At 41.2% G+C, this 19750-nt stretch overlaps 1 protein-coding gene across 1 annotated transcript in view; it reads left to right on the top strand.

Moving 5' to 3' along the window:
• The window catches only part of LRPPRC (leucine rich pentatricopeptide repeat containing), a 116609-nt gene extending 98229 nt beyond the window's left edge, over positions 1 to 18380 (top strand). The window contains exons 32-38 of the mRNA XM_081188406.1: positions 1559 to 1763; positions 4166 to 4305; positions 4873 to 4988; positions 8998 to 9072; positions 11636 to 11720; positions 15988 to 16130; positions 17249 to 18380. Coding sequence (XP_081044532.1) covers positions 1559 to 1763; positions 4166 to 4305; positions 4873 to 4988; positions 8998 to 9072; positions 11636 to 11720; positions 15988 to 16130; positions 17249 to 17320 — 836 coding nt within the window. The 3' untranslated portion in view covers positions 17321 to 18380. The remainder of the gene's footprint in view (positions 1 to 1558; positions 1764 to 4165; positions 4306 to 4872; positions 4989 to 8997; positions 9073 to 11635; positions 11721 to 15987; positions 16131 to 17248) is intronic.
• Positions 18381 to 19750: the final 1370 nt, after the last annotated feature.

Here is a 19750-nt window from a genome sequence, read left to right as displayed (position 1 = left end):
GGATGCTAGAAGCTTGGTTTTCATTTTCAATTATTTACAAGCAGCTTGTAAACCCAGATTTGAGGAATCTGACCAAGGATGCTCATGACTTTAAAACCATCAGTGCACAAGCCAAGATTTTCAGGGAATAGATTTTGATTAAGGACTTGTTCATCAAGACATAGTAGGCAAAAGAGCAGACAGTAGGAGCAGGAAGACGTCTGCCATTTAAAGTTACTAAGCTGCAAAAACACATGAATTGGGATTCCTATTCATTGGGCATTTTGATAGCCACTTGTGATGTTGCACAGCCACAACCGTATCATCTCTAGCCCCCAAAACTGAAATGTGTGCCCCAACAAATGACAAGCAGTGTAAAAAATGTTCAAAGGTTAGGTTGATTATTACCTGCAAATATAGAACTCTTCTATGAGAGTATTAAAAGTAAAGCAAAGAGCAGGAAAGCAAACCATTCTCATGGTATCTACACCAACTGTTAAAAGACACGGTAATATTCAGGTGGAGATTGTCCCAGGTTTCTCCTACAGAAGTGTTCTGGACAAGAAAGGATACTTCCCTGAGACAAAGGTCAGACTCCACGTTCTAATAGTCAGCAAAACCAGACCCAAACATAATTGCACACCCTTAACCACACACACTAATTCAAATGTGCACACACTAACCTGTTTTTCATAGAAACTGACATGTATTTAATTAGGAATAAAGTTTCACTTCCCATTTTCTCTGTTGATCCCCCCCCCCCCGCTTGTTTGTATCTTTAAAAAGGTCTCCCATAGGCCAAAAGCAAACAGTGCCAATGCACAGCTGAACTCCAAGCCCTCCCTTACAGAATTTTAAAATGCATATGTGCAGTTTCAAAATGTGTCAACACTTTTGGTATGTTTGCAAGGTATACAAGTCTTACATCTGCTGAAATTTTTCTCCCCTCTTCTTTGATCTACTTTCAGCAGATATTGCAGATGAAGTATCTACAGTTGTATTGTTTGCAAAATATCAAAGCCCTTTTCCCTCTCAGCTGTTCCCACTGAACAGCTGGTGGTTGGGAGGGGACCTAGAAAGTCAGGTGAAATATGGCTCAGGGGCCCAGAGGTTATCCCACCCCTGATTTATACCATGGCTATATGCTGGGTTTAAAAGCTGAAAATGAACAGGAAGAGGTCTACGGCATTGCTGCAGAAAATGCATGCCTTTACCAATGCATCCTAGCCAGTTGTACTGACAGAGCTGTGCCCCTCCAGATTGAGTGTAACCCTCACTTGTAGGCAGCTGACCAATTTTTCAGACATGGGAACTACTTGCCCGCAGTGCCTCCATCTTGCTTAGCAGAACTTCACCAATATGAGGCTTCCATGGCAAATGCACAACGGCAAAGGTGATTGCTTTCTTAAGTTGTCACACAAAATAACCCAACTGAATTCAAGGGATAGGATTAGGGAGATTTTATGCTCTTTTCCCTATTGTTGATTAAATATATAAATATGGCATATAATAGGCCAAGGCCCAAGTTTCCATTCTGAATGAAGACTTTTCTTTTTTTACTATTCCATATTCTGAATAGATGCGATATCTACTCTCAAGGCACTCATTGAAAGTGGCAAGGTGCCCATTCCGGTGGCAATTACTCGACTTGTTCAGGCTTTGGCTAAGAAGGGAGATGTGGAGAGTATAGCCACAGTTGAGAAGATGATGGCAGACCTCAGTGGCTCTCTTAAATTGTCACGTATGCTTTACATCAATAACACAGCGTTGGCTCACATCAAGAAGTAAGTAACTCTGCAGTGATTATTGTTTCTGTTTTACAAGCCAAGAAAAGGGGCAATATGGTGACCTTGGTTGCCTTGCATATCAATAAACTTTCCCTTCGTAACAGTTAAATGGATGCTAGAATTGGCTGCCATTGAAATTTCTTATCCTGGAAACAATGGAGGCTGGAGTCCATTTAATGAATTGCAGAAGCTGGCAGGTTATTACTGGATAAGTGAACTTTGAGTAGGCTAATGATGTCAAACATATGCGCTTATCAAATTCTGCCTCCCTAAACGGAGCCTCGACTTAGGCTGATGTCTGAAGTCTCTTCTTACTGTTCTAATTCGCAGCACGATGCACACTTCCACAAAGCCAATAGAAGGTTTTCACTTTGCACCAATAAACTTTAAATGTGCTTTTAAATTTGCTTTGCACCCCTAAAATTGAGCAGAATGCATGTGTGATTTTTCAGAGTTGTAAAGGTTTGTGCTGTACATGCAGATTCTTACTGGCTTTGAAAGAAATTCAGGTGCTTAATTTTCTAATGAAGGCTTTAGAAACGTTTTAGACAACCTTTTCAAACCTCCTTTTAAAAGAATATGCGCAAGGTTTTGAAACATTAAAAGGTGCATTCCAGTTATGAGCTCTCCCTGCCCTTTAACTGCCCGAAAACATCAGCAATACAGTTTTTCTGTGTGCTTTTTGCTTAAAATAGTGAGATGGCATTTTGTTTATTTTTCGTTTTGGTATGTACGGAAGGGCATTTCCATAACATTCACTGAGCACATTTTAACATGCCTCTCAAAATATATCTTTTACCGATATTCTCTGTAGAGATTCTGCCCTGTTTTCTGGTTTTTCCTTTCGTACCAGTCTTAAAACAGTAGACTCGGTTGTTTTTTCTCCAATTTTGCAGCTCTGTAGAGTTATATTATGTCGCAGGTATCCGTGTCTGAGGCAGGTAGGTCCGGTGAAAATACCCATGCCAAAGAGCCACAGGATAATTTTAAATAGTGTGATAAAAGCAGATAGAATTGCAAGCCACCTGCACAGGCCAATTTCCAAATCCAGGCATACTCTTTTCAGACATTGATCAGCCAGAGAGAATTTAGTTCTGCAAGCCCTTAGACTGCCCAAAGCTACATACTGTGCTCAAACTTCATTATGAGTGATTCAGACCGTATCTTATTAGGGGGACTTTTACAAGAGCATACACAGGTTTCTCTCATCAGTCTTCCATGAGAAATGGAAGTACAAGGGAACTGCCATGTGGAAGAACAAAATACCGTATTTTTCGCTCTATAAGATGCACAAGACGCCCCTAGTTTTTGGAGGAGGAAAACAAGGGAAAAAATATTCTGAATCTCAGAAGCCAGAACAGCAAGAGGGATCGCTGCACAGCGAAAGCAGCAATCCCTCTTGCTGTTCTGGCTTCTGGGATAGCTGCGCAGCCTGCATTCACTCCATAAGACGCCCACACATTTCCCCTTACTTTTTAGGAGGGAAAAAGTGAGTCTTATAGAGCAAAAAATACGGTAATGTCTGTAGAACTCTACTCTTTTGCGTAGCAAGCACAATGTTGCCAGCATACTTAACTGCTTGTTCAGATTCCATTTTTATCAACAAGTTTGGCCATGTTTTTGCTAACTCCTAGGGAGAAAATCCTGCCCTATTAGGCATTCAGGTACTTCTTCAGACTGGAAATTGGCTCTGAACTCATTACAAACCTGTAGCAGCTGCCAGTACCTGAAGCACAGATCCTTGATCAAATGTATCTCTCCATGAAAATTGTCTTGCAACCAGGCTCCAGAGTGTTTAGAACTTTTTTCTCAAAAGCACAATAAACTGTTCTATTTATTTCTTACACATCGCTATCTCATGCTGCATTATCCTTCAAAGAGAAAAGTGTGTAGACAAAGCTGTTAAATGTATCACATTTAATTTCGTTGTGTTTGAATCCAAAAAGACAGCTATGAAAAATTCAGGAAAATATTTAATTTAATATTTTTTTAAAAAATACTCTTTGGTTGCTTTGGCATTAATTATTAAGAGGTTGTCCCTGGATGTTTTATTTTTGCCCTTTTATTATTTCAGAAGTAACTAACCAGCAGTCATCTTTGTTCCGTTAAAAAAAGCAGCATTTATGGCAGAGTTATTCAGCCATAGAACAGGTCAGAGTTCATTCTCGAAAGAAACAGAGTTAGTGCCAACTTTACGCATTCAGCCATAAATTTGTTTCACTTTGTGTTGTGACAATATCTGCATGAATGGAGTCGTGGGTACTTTTAACATCGCTACTCTGTGTAATATTAATGTAGTAATAAAATAAAACATTTATGCACCTGCTTTATTGGTTTAGGAGCTCTTACATTAGAAACTAAACCAGTGCAACTTTTTTTTTTACCCCCTTCTCTTCCAGCAATAACCCTGATGTTGCTGTGGAATACATTGAGACCATGTTTACCTCTGGAGCACTGCTTGCTGACTCTCCAAGTACAAGCATCTCATTTGTATATAGAAAGTTGTTGGAAGACAAACTGGAGCCAGCTTTGGAAAAACGTAAGTTAGCCTGGCAAAAGGAGTCCATAGGAATCCCTAGGCCAAAAAATTTTTGACTAGCATGTCTGCCTGCACATTCCTATGCCTGCACATTCCTTATGTTTGCTTCCATCTGGTGTTCCTCTGCTGACACGAATCTCTTTGATCCATTGGAAACATCCATCAGTGGAAAAGGAGAAGTCTCTTTCTTCTTTCCTGCAGCTCCCACTGCTTCAAAACATCCGCCAAACCTCTGAGGTAGATTGTAGGAAGAGGAGGGATTTCTGAAAATAGCCTCCCTCCCCATTCTGCTGTTTCCATTGGGTCAAATAGCCTTCTGTCAGTGCAGAGATACTGACCAGATGCAACTTTTAAAAGTTAGAGAGAGCCAGAACTTCCCTATTTGGACGGTTAGGGACCAAACAAATGGCTGTTTCCAAGCCTCTGAGTCAATGGCATTGTGTGTTTCTGCCTTGCTTTTGCAAAAACGTCACTAAATAGCTCTCAGTTTTACTTAAAACAGGCTGTAGCAATATATTTTGTTAAAGCCGGAATTAATCACTTACATGTTTCTTTTGATTTTTGCAGTTAGTGCCATGGCTGAACGGTTGGCCCATCAGTTTGGAATATATCGGCCTGCGACAGACCTTTTCCTTCAGTATATAAATGCGGGAAGAGCAGACGATGCCAGGCATCTTCTAGAGGTAATAACATATCAGGAGAGGGGATAGTAGTGCTGTGACCACATCAAAAGAAAAGCAAGAAATAAACACAAAGGTGTCACGCACAGGATGTGGCAAAGATACTTTTTAATTTGTCACATAATTGCTGATTTCATGTATTAAGAGTTTTGTTTTGTTGTTTTGTTTTGCTGTGGATTGGAAGCAATAATTTTATTCTTGTCTAATCCGAAATGCCTTGAAACAAGGGAATGAGGATTTAAGCGAATGGTAATCTGTATCCATGTTTTGTACTGAACAGTGTGTCAGTTATATTAGCAGTCTGTCCTTGCAGGGCAACATTCTCTTTCCTTTTTCACAAACATGCCTCTGTAATGGTGCAGCTGCCCTGGTAGAAGTGTGTACCCTTCCTCTTCTGCCTGCTGAAGGAAGCAGCTCCCCATTTTGCTTTTTTTTGGGGGGGGGAATAGCTTAAATGCCAAGACCGTCGAAGAAACCAAAGCTGCATTTTTTGTGATAAATTTTAATTGCAATAAACCACTTTGGGGGCTAAAGCTTGGCTGAAAAGCAGGTCACAAATAATAAGAAAGGTAAACACTTATTATCTCCACTGACAACTATTTTCAAACTGATAGTGGGCATTTATTTTTATTTACACACACACATCCAGTAGTAGCATCTTCTTTAAAGCAGTCAAATCTCTCTCTGGGAGCCTCTAAATGTTTTAGAAGCTGTGTTTGCTTTCCGTTTGGTTATGTGTCACTGGCATGTTAACTGACAAATGCACGTCTCTAGTGGTCCGTGGTCTGTCTGCCTCATTCTTTTAAAAATTGGCAATCTTCGGGGAGCGAGACGACAGCGTTCGTACCACTTTAGCAGTGCTAAATAGGAAGCAGAGAAATATGCAGAATGAACCATGGGTGATAAGAGCTGCCATTGGCAGTGTACACAAACAGGCTCCAGCCGGGAGTCTTTCCCAGCAGGTGGCAGTCAAACAGTCACAATGATCCTGCAGATTGCTGCTTTTGTGTAGACTCCCTGTGTCAAATTGAGGCTTGTTACCAATTTCTGATAGTAAATACTGCTACATTCACTTACGTTCTTGCATAGCTGCTAAGTACTTTAAAGGGTAAACGGAAAGAAAAACCCTCTCTTTAGTCATCAGGAGGTTTTGTAGCATCTGGGGCGGGGTGTGTGTGAAATTGGTAGTGGTGAAATTTGATCCTTGCCTACTGCTTATATAATTAAGCAAACCATAAATGCAATGCTTGGGGTGTCTTTTTTTTGCGATCGAAGAGATGCATCCGGTTTTAAACGTGCACTGTAATCTCATGGTAAACCCCAGTTTACTTAGCTTACTAGTGATGCTTATAATAACTGTGTTACTTTATTTCTGTTCCTGCGAAGAATCTTGTTGGGTTTCAACAGCTTTGAAGTGTCTCTAAATATAAGATTTCCTTTTAAAAGAATGCAGGCGGTGACCATTTTGTGTGGGTATTCCACTTCCGGACCCCGGGCATGTCAGTGGAGCGCATTGAAGAGTTCCCTGGCTCGTTTTGCCCCTGTCCTGCCTTCTTCTCATGTGTTGATGATCACGCATCAGTTTGTCACGTGTATATAAAATGTCACAGGATCCATTCCTGTTATCTGTAGGTTTGAAGACAGAAGTTGCAACACACATTTGTTACAAAACAACATGGGGTGGTTGGTTGGTTTTTGCATTTGAGGTAAAGGTGATCTTGTTAGATTTCAGATGTAAAGGAAAAGTTATTTCTTAATGTGTTTAAATATGGTACCCTGTTGGTGCAATGAACCTCCATAAGCTTGGATGATTCCCATTAGCTTTAAAGTGACCACCTTACGTTGATTGGGGGAAAGAGAAATGTTTAGTGAATAGGAACTGTACCAAAAGGCTTCACTTCCATGGAATCTACCCAAGTGACATTCATGGTCTTAACACTGGGAGGTCTTCAAGGGTGACCATGGTTGGGACGCCGGCAAGCAAGACATTAACCCCAAAGCATCCACCTGTTCATGTTCCCCAGCAACTGGTATTCAGAAGCAGACTGCCAACATCATTTAATAGCACCATCCATGAATTATCTTAACACCCCTCTGAAGCCATCAGTTCGCCACCACGACATCTTGTAGTAGTGAATTTGTTCCTGCAGAAATAAACTGTGACAAAGTACTTGCTTTTAGTTGGGTGGGTTTGTGGGTGTTTCAGTGTCTGAAATGAGGATATGGGTATAGTGCATCTTTGCATAGTGCATTGAATGTCTGAAGAGGGATAGACTGCAATTACCGGATGAAATACAAGGGAATCTCCGCATAGAGTGCATTGCTGCGATGGAACACTTTGCACATCAGCTGATGCACAGGGACAACCCAGATACCGGTCCCCTGTTGCCATTATGGCATCAAGTGATTGATAGGTGGGTGGTCCCACCAGCACCTGTCAACGTTGGCCTGTGGGGGTGGAGGAGATAAACATCTGCCACACTGGGCCAGAAAGGTTCTCAGTCCACTTAAAAACCTCTCCTGGGTGCTACAAGTGAAGTCTGAGAGGCTGCACTACGTACCACTCAAATCCCCAGTTCCACATTTCTGTTGTTCGTATCCAAAATCAGATAATATCTACAGTTATGGCTTATACTCTTTTGAGTGCAAAAAAAAAAGGCCAGTGTTTCTTGCCTTCTTTTTATAGATTGCTATTTGCTCTGCCATATGCTCCATGTATGACAAACTGTTCCTTTGAAAACATACATTTTGCTACCACACTGCATATTTCTTCAGACTCTCTCTCTCTCTCTCTCTCTCTCTCTCTCTCTCTCTCTCTCTCTCTCTGTGTGTGTGTGTGTGTGTGTGTGTAGTTGTAGTTGTAGTTGTCCCTCATAGAACAGTTGTTTATTTTGAGTTTTGGCAATTCTTTGAAAAGCAGGATAGAATAAAGGATGTTCTGGGATTTCTGCTTGGTTTCCTTTTGCCATTCATCGGAAGAGTGATAAACTTTATTTGGATCTATGAGAATTTGACAAGGAAGCATTAAATGCTTTGTGTGTTCTTAGTGGGGTTTTGAATTAGTTCTTCTTCACGGATGTCTCCAGTATCTGCTTATAAAGTAATTCAGTGTGTTCCTGTGTATACATTCTCTGCAAAGCAGAGTAGGCTGATACTTGGAGGTTTTCGCATTGACAGAGTGTCTTAAGCTCTTTCTTAGGGGTGGGAAACAGTATGCATTTTTCACACATGCAAGGATGACATCTGTGAGCATAAACTAAAATATTGTCTGACATACTTGATTTTTTTTAATCAAGGTTTTATTTTATTTTTTTAAAGAAACTCTATAGTTTCCAACATGGGATAGACACTTGACTTGTCAGGTCTGTCACAGAAACTTTTTTTGAGTTTAACTTTTGTCTCTTGAGCACTGTCTGTCTGTTGCAGAGAAAGCCTTTTATAAAATAGAGAGATTGAAATCAGTCCTTTTGTATGCATAAGTGTAGGTAATTATACTTTAAAGAGAACTTGCTTTGTACATTTTAATTTTTATAAAGAAACGAGCAGTTATCTCCCTGACACCTTATTAAATGTATAATTAACCTTATGATCCCTAGCTCACTTGTGAATGCTTGGCAGAATAATTGGAGAGGAATAGTGTGTCCCCCCCCCTTTTTTCCCTTTCTTTCTTTCTTTCTTTCACAGTCCTAAATCTCTTTTCTGTGGGATGTTAAAGCATTTGTTCATTTTCTCCCTCCTTTTTGAGCAAGCCTAATGCTTATTGTGCCAAGGACAGAAAAAGAAAGGGAGGAATTGCCTTGGCACCCCATTTGTTTTCCTTTCTGCAGGTTTTTAATAAGTGGTCGACTATTAAGGCCTTTGGTAATAATAATATAGTGCTGGTTATTGTGAACCTTTCTAATTGGAAGTTTTCACCTTCAGTAGTTTTATTTATCAAGAGCCTACGGTTGCTTTTGCTCATTTAATTCTCTCTGTGTCTCTCTTTCCCCCTCCCCTACTTCTTCCTTTCAAGAGATGCAGTGCAATAGGTGAACAAAAAAAGATTCTGGTGGCTTTCCTTGCAAAGACAACCCAGCAAGCAGGACAGGTATGTCAGCTCTCTCTCTCTCCCCCCACCCCCATATTTTTCTAGCATCTTCACTAGTCAAAGCTCTCTGTCAAGGATGTTGCCATAGAACCTGACTCTGTGCCTTCACAGTCATCAACTCTGAAAAGGGGGACAAGATCTCCTCTTGTGTATCTAGGGAAATTGGTTGATGGTGACACTCCCAAATTGTTCAGTTAATTGTGAGGTCTACAGCCTTGCCACTTAATCTTTAAATGAAAGCCAAGGGTCTCTAAATTCCAACAAGAGGACATAATTAAACCACATATTCCCATTGGGCAAATAATGGCTATCATGATGGGTTCATCAGAACCTAAGAAGAGCCAGCTGGATCAGGCCCACCTGGTCCAACATACTATTCTCATAGGGAGTGAAAAGAGGAAAAGCTTTTTTTTTATAAAAACGAATTCTTTAATATGAGAAAGGGAGGGGAGTTCTTTTCAACAGTGCATTTTTGTTATTTATAAGAACCGCATTTTGGAAAACGGTGCATGAAATATTTATTTGGTAAGTGGTATTCTGCTTAAGTGCAAAAATGCGCATGAAACTTGAAAACTACATATTTGCTTCTTCTGTAGCAGAATTCGCATGCCAAGCTTCTAAGGACACAATCCACTGAGAACTTACTTTCCGTAAGCTCCATTAAAAGAGTAGAAGCTACACTAACCACAGTACTTCTCTCTAGTGGGTTCTGTTGCTATAGAGCAAACAACAGAGTAGGAGATCAATAAAACAGAATACAAAAAACAGGTCATTGTGAGACAACTTCATATCTTTCTTCCACTGCATTAATATCGCATGGCACATCATAGGATAGCAGTCACAAAACAGACATGAGAACATAAGAAGAACCTGCTGGTTTGGGCTAATAGCCATTCGACTCCAGCATCTTGTTCTCACATCAGCCAACCAGGTGCCCACGAGAAGCCTGCAGTCAGGACCCTGACCATGCCTCTGACCATGAAGGCAGAGCATAGCCATCGGGTTAGTTAATGGCTTTTTCTTCCATGAATTTGTCTAATCCTCTTTCAAAGCCATCCAAGTTGCCGGCCATCACTGCCTCCTGTGCGCATGAATTTCATAGTTTAACTTATGCATTGCATGAAGAAGTAGGGTTTTTTGTCTGTCCTGAACTCAACATTCTGCTTCACTGGATTTCCATGAGTTCTGAGGTTATGGTGGGGAGACTTTTCTCAATCCAATTTCTCCATACTAAATAGAATTTATAACTCTTCTCTCATGTCACCTCTTACTTACTATTTCTCTAAAGTGCCCCAAATGCTGTACCTTTCGTCATAACAGGAGTTGCTCCACTCCCTTGATCATTTTGGTCCATCACCACCAATTCAGTTCCCATGAGTGTATACTTTTTAATTCAGGACCCCCCCCTCAAAAAAAAAACAAAACCCCAATGTACATCACTTTACACAGGTTTGGAATTGCAGTTGTAATTTTACTGCCCATTCACTCAGTTTGGAGAAGTCCTTTCGGGCCTCTACACAGTCTCTGTTTTAACAATCCTGAATAATTTGGTATCGTCAGCAAACTACATCCCTGTTCACCCCTAACTCTAGATCATTTATGAACAAATTAAAAAGCACAGTCCTTGGGGCACGCCACCTGCTATGTCCCTCCATCAGGAATACTTCCCATTTGCTCCTGCTCCCAGCTTCCTGTTACATAACCAGTTCCTGATCCACAAGAGGCTCTCCCTTCTTATCTCATGACTGCTAAGCTTACTCAGGAGTCTTTGGTGAAGTACCAAGTCCAAGTGCACTAGATCAGCTCTAGATGTTTGTTGACAGTCCCCAAATGAACTCTTAATGAGACAGAACTTCACCCTGCAAAAGCCATGCTGATTCTGCTTCAGCAAGCCTTGTGTGCTTGGTTATTATATCTCAAACAATGCTTTCCACCAGCTTTCATGTAATTTCCAGGGTCCCCTTTTAAAAATTGGTGCCACTTTCCAGCCCTTGGGTACAGAGACCGGTTTTAGGGACAAGTTACAATTTTTTTTGTTAGAAGATAAGAAATTTCACATTTCAGTTCTTTGGAGAACTCTTAGGCGGATACAATTTGGGACCAGCAATTTGTTGGTTTTATCTCTTGATTCCTCAATTCCTGACTCCCCTCTTGAAAACGTTGGTTCGGGTGCTGAGATTTGCCCTGCATTCTCCACTGTGAAGACATGTGTAAAGGATTTGCTCAGCTTCCCTGCAATCTACTTATCCTCCAAGGATCCAACCATCTCTCTAGCCAGTATTTAAATAATTGTTGATTTATTTCTGCTGTCATGAAGGCACTGGATTAGGTAACATCCCTTGTCCCGTGACAAGGCAGGAACAAAGGATTCTGGGAAGTTTTTCTTTCCTGCCTTCTCGAGAGCAGTCAAGCTTTTATCTCCTGAAAATCTTGCCAGACACATCCCTCTGGGTCGTGACCATAGCACATTCCTTTCCCTTAGTCCTTGATTCTTATGAACAAGCTCTTTCTCCTTTGATATTATATAACAAAAGTCTGCTTCTGTGCCTCTCATTTTTTCTAGGTTCAGAAAATCAAGACATTGTTGGATCTAGTTCCTGACTTCACAGATAGGAAGATGGTTTGCTCTTACCTTATGAAATGCCATGGTAAGATGCCACGTGTTTTATTTCCGACCGTTTGCCAACACGTATAAATAATAATAATAATATTTTATTTATACCCCGGCCAGAGCCGGGCTCAGGGCAGCTAACACCAATAAAATTACAATAAAACATAATGGGGGGGCAACAACCCCAGTTTATTAAAATACGGCTTACAATACAATTTAAAATGCAGCCTCATTTTGATAGTAGCCCATAAATCAAAATCATAAGGGGAGGGAAACATAAGGGTCAGACTGAGTCCCAAAAAAAAAAAAAAAGACTGAGTCCAAACCAAAGGCCAGGTGGAACAGCTCTGTCTTGCAGGCCCTCTGGAAAGATGTCAAGTCCCGCAGGGCCCTAGTCTCTTGTGACAGAGCGTTCCACCAAGTCGGGGCCAGTACTGAAAAGGCCCTGGTCCTAGTTGAGACCAATCTAACCACCTTGCGGCTTGGGACCTCCAAAGTGTTGTTATTTGTGGACCTTGAGGTCCTCCACAGGGTATACCAGGAGAGGCGGTCCCGTAGGTATGAGGAATTTAAAATTTGAGCATTTGGAACTTAATAGTCAAAGCTGGAGGTCTTCAGAAAGTCGATGTTTTAAGGATTGTTCAGGGCACAAATTGTTCTATGAGGGCTAGGACTCCTAGCCAATGACAAACTACATAAAAGTGGTACTGGTGAAGTTTACCTAGGAGCTGATGATGTGGAGCAAACAAAGAAAACAACATTTTAACAAACCTGTAAGGAAGGCACAGCTCAATGGTAGCTCATAGGTCAGCACTGTGTATATATAAATGCCATGTCTGCTTGGCAACCCAATTGGTCCTGGACAGCGGGGATACTTAAATGCTGCTTTTTTATCAGTTGGTTAAAAAAAAGCTAACATGCTCAAATTCACCCAGTGCAACATGGTTTCCTTATGGGGAAAGCCAGTTGACATTTCACCTTGGTAAGGAGGCAAAGAGCAAACCTTGTTGAAATCTTTATATCATTTTAACAATTTCATTTATTTTTCTCCCTAATTCAGATTTCTGTACAGGAGACGGGGGGTGGGGGGGTGGTCACTGGATTGGATCCAAGCTGAGTTTCTTGAACTTGGGTCCCATTGAAATCAATCAGACAAATTTACAACTTCTCATTGGTTTTCATGGGAAATAATTTAGTCTGGATCCAGCCAATGAGGTGTATGCCAAACAGAAGCATTATTAAAGGGTGATACTTTGGTTGCAATTTTACTAAGGTATATGGAAGATGGAGATGCAGTGGTACCTCAGGTTACATATGCTTCAGGTTACAGACACTTCAGGTTACAGATCCCGCTAATCCAGAAATAGTGCTTCAGGTTAAGAACTTTGCTTCAGGATCAGAACAGAAATCGTGCTCCAGCAGCACGGCGGCAGCTGGAGGCCCCATTAGCTAAAGTGGTGTCTCAGGTTAAGAACAGTTTCAGGCTAAGAACGGACCTCCAGAACAAATTAAGTACTTAACCTGAGGTACCACTGTATTAGACTCTAGAACCAGAAGGATGCATACTTTATTTTCCAAAGCTAGTTGAATTTGCGGGGTTTTTGTTCTGCCTTCTCATCAGGTATATAAAACCCTGAGACTGTGTCCAAGGCTTGTAAGGGGAAAAAGAAAGAAAAACCCAAATTGTTAGTCTTCCAAGAATAAAGAAATACTATGAAAACGTCTCAGTTGTGCGGTCCATTAAACATAATCTCACTGTTACATCTTCCTTTTATTGTTTTTTCATACAATAGATACTTCTATTTTAAAGAAATGGGAAGTTAACAATTTCTATTATACCTTCATTAAACCATCACTTTGCACAGGTTCTGAAGCCTCCCACAGTTGGAAAGCGACTCATCCACTTGCAGCTGTGAGTGGGAAGCTTTTCCTTGACAAATGGAGGGGTCTGAAACATGCATCTCTACAGATTATAAGCTTTTTATTTTTCCCATGTATAGCATTAAGTAACTCTTATTAGGAAGGCAGGTACCAGAAAGGTAGATGAAATGAAAATCAGTACAGCAAAAAGACCTGCTTAGTGGCTCTGTCACTCAAGCAAGCAGGAGAGCAGGGTTTTTTGCTGTCGCAGGTCTCTACTGGGGGGGGGGGAGGAGTAGCAATTGGCCCCCCTAATTTGCATGCTCTGCTTAGGAATAAATCTCAGGTTCAGTCCCCTTCCGTGTCCAGTTAGAGCTGAGCAAGATTCCTGTCTGAACCCCTGGAGGGCCACTGGCAGTGAGAGTGGGGAATATTGAGCTAGATGGACAAGAGTCTGAGTCAGTGTAATTCCACTTCCCATGTTAACAGATGATGATGATGATTTATTTATACCTCGACCATCTGGCTGGGAAACTCCCAACAGAATATTAAAAGCACAATGAAACGTCAAATATTAAAAACTTCCCCAAACAGGGTTGCCTTCAGTTGTCTTCTTAAAATCAGATAGTTGTTTATTTCCTTGACATCTGATGGGAGGGCGTTCCACAGGGAAGGTGCCACCACCGAGAAGGCCCTCTGCCTGGTTCACATGTAAAGCAAATCCTGGCTCAGTGATTCATAGACTAGCATTAGCGAAGTGGCCATCTTGTGTGCCCCCCTCTCCTGGGTGGTTAGGAAGAGGACATAGGCAGAGTTTGGTTTCCTTTTTGCAGAATCCTGACCATTACATTCAAAACCAGGAGTTGCAGTTTAAAACAAACGCTGGTAAGTTTTGTAACAAACCAGCATCACACCCTGGGTTACAAAGCTGGCTTGTGAGATCAACCTTTGGTTTGAATGTAATGGCACATCAGGATTCTGCAAATAAAATAAAATAAATGAAACTAAACTCTGCCAAAGCCCTCTTCCCAACTGCGCTGGAGGAAAGAGACACATGCAAGATGGACAATTCACTAAGGCTAGTCCATGGGTTATTCCTAAGCTATGATTTGTGTTACATGTGAACACAGTTCTGTTAACAAAGGAAATTGGGTTACACTGAATTGGTATAATGCTTGTATTCTGTAAAATTGAACAAGGTTCTGCCAAAGTCCTACCAGCTGGGGGGGGGGGTAACATTGGGGAAGGTGCAACCCACATGCTTCACTCAAGCTCATGGGTAGGCAAACTAAGGCTCGGGGGATGGATCCAGCCCAATCACCACCTAAATCCGGCCCACAGATGGTCCGGGAATCAGCGTGTTTTTACATGAGTAGAATGTGCACTTTTATTTAAAATGCATCTCTGGGTTATTTGTGGGGCATAGGAATTCGTTCATATTTTTTTTTCCAAAATATAGTCCAGCCCCCCACAAGGTCTGAGGGACAGTGGACCGGCCCCCTGCTGAAAAAGTTTGCCGACCCCTGTGTCAAGCTTGTCCACATACTACAGTTTAACGGCCAGTCAAAAGAATTTTGAGATCTTCCCAGAGCATATGTGTCACCTTCAGGATTATTTCCTTCTCCTTGTTTAAGTAGCTTGCAAGTCTGTGGCCTGTCAGTAGGTTATTACTATTTCTAATGTAATCAGTTAAGGTAGTGAGCATACTTCAAAGCAAAACTGAAAGTGATGAGGGTATCCTCAAAGACGGAGGTTGTTAATAAAGTGCAAGAATTTAAATTTAATGATCAAAAGCTGCTGCTCATGACCCAAAGGGACACTCAGTCTTTAGCATTTTTCCCTCGCCTAATTAAGGAATGTGGAGCTCTCACTTGTTGATTAATGCCACAGACCTAGGAATGGCTTCATGAAGGAATAAATTCAGGACCCCTCAGGACTGTGGGCAGTGCAGGTTTAAAGGGTGTATTGACACTGATCTCAAATGAGCTTTGCTTTATCTGTTTCATTTGCGCCAGACTCTTACTATTCAAATGAACACTAAGAAAGCTGCATGCGGAAAAGTAAACTGTTACCTTAGAATGTTAATTGGAAGAGGAAACTACCACTTCCCCCCCTCAAACTTGGTACAGGGAGTTGGCTTATCTCTGAGGCCTTCTTTGCAGCGGGAGCTTGTCATCCCCAGAAATTCATCAAGGGGCAAATTTACTCTGCAGTTGTGAAGCTTTTATTCATTTTATCACCGTAATTCATGGATTAAAGCCAGCATTTCTCTCTACTTCAGGTCTACTTGGTTGGAAATTATTGCAGAGCAACACATTTGAGTCTTTATGAATTGAGTGGAACTAGAAATTTCTGGCATAATGCATTCTGGTTGATTGGTAAACTGTTTCATCTCCTGTAATGGCTTCTTCTGTATATATCTTTTTTTTCTCTCCCCTCCTTAGCATTAGATGAGGATGTGGCTTCAGCAAAAGCTCTGTATGATGAAATGAAAGCTGAGAAATTGCACCCAGATGAGCTATTTCTGAAACGTTTGGCAGTTCTCCTTAAGAATGCAGGAGAGCCTGTTCCGTTCACTGAACCTCCAGTGAGTGTTTACTGATTTTTCAAATAAATACCTCTGGAAGTAAGTGTGTGTGTGTGTGTGTGTGTGTGTGTGTGTGTGTGTTGCTAATAAAACAAGTGGCATGCTTAATTACTCTGGGATTAAGGCTTCACAGAAAACCCTCAGAGGAGTCTACAAATGAAGTGCTGTATATATTGTGGCATTGTATTAATCTGGCGTTAGACTTGACTGGTGGGAGAAGGAAGCCTTCTGGGGCTATTGTGTTTAAAGTATAAGATCATTACTGGGCATTCATGTTGAGGTGTGAGTTTATCAAGCATCCTTGGAGTGTTTTATCTCTGGCATTTAAACTTTAAATGATTTCCGCATGCTTTAGTTCAGAACGGGTTTAGGTGTTAGCTAATTGCTAGTTTTTAAACATGAACATTTCCCCTCCCTCCAAATAGCATTTGTAAGGATGAAAATGTAAAACATAGGAACTAATTTTCTCAGGCAGGTTGACTTTATCTTTCGTAATTTTGCCAACAAAAAACACAAACCTTGGCCCCTCTGTAAATCTGCTTAATTGAGGGGAACAAATGCATTAAAACTGTGGAAATAACTTCTTCAGTATGTTATTTTAGAAGGAGAATCTACAAAAGCCAAGTAGCAATGAGTTCATGTAAGTTGCAATTTGTAGCGGTTTGTGGTTAGAGCTAGGTTATCTACAAGACATGTTTGGGAGGTTCATAATATTCTGCGGCAGAAAAAAAATATAAACTTTTCGTGCCTAAGGGGGCTCATTTATGGTCTATGACAGCGCTGACTGGGACTGATGCGAGTTACAGTTCAAAATATTTATAGAGGGCACCTGGTTGGCAAAGGCTGCTCATATTTACAAGGGAATTTATATGGAAGGTATGTATCACTGTTGTTGAAGTTTAAGTTAGTCTTCCTCAAGTTGCGTGGACTCAAGTTCTTCCTAAGCCATAACAGAATATTGGTCTTTGCCTTTTCATTTTTATTTTTCTTGATCAGTGTTAGGAAAACAGATGTAGAACAGTTAGATATTCGCGGGTTGGGTTGATGCACAATTGCTTAGCACATACACTAAAATACTAGTTTGTCTCCTAACTTTCTTTTCTTCTGATCTGCTGTAGGAGAGCTTCCAGTTCTACGCAGAAAAACTTAGGACAGAACGACAGGGACATTCTTCATCAGATGAAGATTAACCTTTTAATGCTTCTGTTTCTGCTAGTAATATTGTGACTGTGAAATACTGTTTTTAAATGTATTATTGTCAGGGGGGGAAATAAAATTGAAAGTCGGATTCTTCACTGTATAATTGTATAAAATCATCTGACATTAAGCAGTTTCATTTTTTCCCCCCTGAAGCAATTTTATATAGTTTGCTGGACCTGCTAAAATGACTGTAAAAGATTGTTGCTTCATGCAGGGCCTTGTGTGATCAGTGTACACATTTGCCATCGCGCCCTGCATACCGACACATACAGCCCCCAAAACAGTTCTAGGTATGCGGTATGGCGACCTGAATTTTGCTGAATAAATTCATGTGAAGTGTATTTGTATGCACTGTTTGCTTCGAAAATTCAGAAATTATTGAACAAAAGCAGGGGCTTGATTAAAAGGGGAATGAAGAGCACAGAGATTTGGTGTGAGTGATCGCTGTGGGCCTCAAAGCGGCAAACGGCAGTAGACATGGGTCAGGGTGTGTATATCCCCAGAAACGTTCTGATCCTGGAAAATCCAGGATGTTTTCTGGAGTTCAGGTTCTCCAAGCTTTTCACAGCAGCCATTAGGGATGAAATGAACACTGATATCCTGCCAAGTTCAGCATCAGCAATCAGGTTTCACGCTTCTCTTGGCTCCTACGGAGGTGCACAATTCACACAGCCCCAGACCACGTGGGTGTGTTGACAGCCAAAGCCTTCAGGCTTTGCAGAAAGCCTTAATTGAGATGTATATTTTTCTGTGAAAACATCAGTCTCTTAGCATATGATTGCTTTTCAGAAAGCCCATAATCTTCATAGCCACTGCACCACTGTACATCGAAGCTCTGCGTAGGTTTTATTTTACTTGTAAATACTGCATAGAAATTGGGGAAATAGCAGGAGATAATGGATAATTTGGTTTCAGCCAATTGATATTTGCTCTTCTCTTTGTCAGATTTTTGGACAATAGACAATATATTTGAGCGATCGATATTAAGTTTGTTTGCGGTTAATTATACCCATCTTATGCAAACAAATAAACTTTCAAATGTTCCAGTTTTCTTTGTGTATAAAACATACTTCATTTTTTCCTACGTGTTTTCCCCCTTTCACAATGGAGAAGTAAGGAAAAAGACACTTTCAGGAGCAAACATCCTAAAGGTTTCTTCACTTGGCTGCCTCTTTCTAGTTCTTTCTCCAGCACTTTTGGTGTTCAGTAGCCACTGTGGGTAGGATACACTGCAGAGAGGTGCAGGCTGATTTTGTTGCAGGCACTTTCAAATCTTTTTAGTAAGCTAAATATATCAATCTCAGGGTCATAGGTTTGAGCCCCACGTTGGGCAAAAGATTCCTGCATTTCAGGGGGTTGGACTAGATCAGGGTTTCCCAAACTGGGGTCTCCAGCTGTTTTTGGACTACAATTCCCATCATCCAGTGGTCCTGCTAGCTAGGGATTGTGGGAGTTGTAGTCCAAAAACAGCTGGAGACTCAAGTTCGAGAAACCTTGAACCTTGTGGTCCTTTCTAACTATGATTCTGTGACTTAATGTAGCCATTCTCCTCTTTAAAGTGTGGTTTAGAGCTGTGAAATACAAAGCTAGACTTGGAAGAGTTTAATGAAGCTGCTTTAACCACAGTCGCTGGCAGCATAGATAAGGAGTGGCAAACATTTTCCAGCTCAAGGGCCACATTCTGTTTTTGGCAACCTCCCAGGGGCCATATGCAAGTGATGGGCAGAAGTGGGCAGAGCAATGAATATGAATGTTACTTTTGTACCGTGGCCTAGTTTCTACACACACCCCTCCCTTCTCCATCCAGGCAAAAGCACTGAAGCCTATGAAGCAAGGCTTAGTACAGGATGTGGCCAGGGCAAGGGGGGTGCATTTGGCTCCCAGACCTTTAATTTCCTACCCCTGATATAGATAGCACTCTGCTAGACAGACCCAGTGGTGTGACTCAGTATAGAGCTAAAGCATAAAGACATGTTACATAACCTACTGAGAAGACTCTGGTGTAATAAACTAGCAGTAACCAATCTGTGGGCCCTATCCCTTCCATCAGGCCCTGCTGGCTAGGGTTGAGGGACACTGAAGTCCAGAAACATCTAAAGGGCACTAAGTTGGCTATCCCCATAGCAAGACGCATCTTTTAGGCACATTTCAATGCTATGTATTTGCTCCTTTTGTTGGTTGTCCCCTATTGAGCTTCATTTCAGAGTTGTGAGGTGCACAGTTCACATGCCAGCCAATTCTGCTGCCCAGTCTACCTTCAGCTACCCTCCCTAAACACATTACCATATCCAAGAAAGAACGTCGTTCTTGCTTGCAATAATAAAAATAAAAAATATGCCACCCATCTGGGGTTGCCCCAGCCACTCTTGGCGGCTTCCAACAAAAAATAGTAAAAGCAACACAAATCACACACAGAAAAC

The sequence above is a fragment of the Podarcis bocagei genome (assembly GCF_964188305.1).
Source record: "Podarcis bocagei genome assembly, chromosome: 3".
NCBI classification, from domain to species: domain Eukaryota; kingdom Metazoa; phylum Chordata; class Lepidosauria; order Squamata; family Lacertidae; genus Podarcis; species Podarcis bocagei.
Note: the sequence above shows the minus strand (reverse complement) of the source record. Positions and strands in the feature narration are given on the sequence as shown.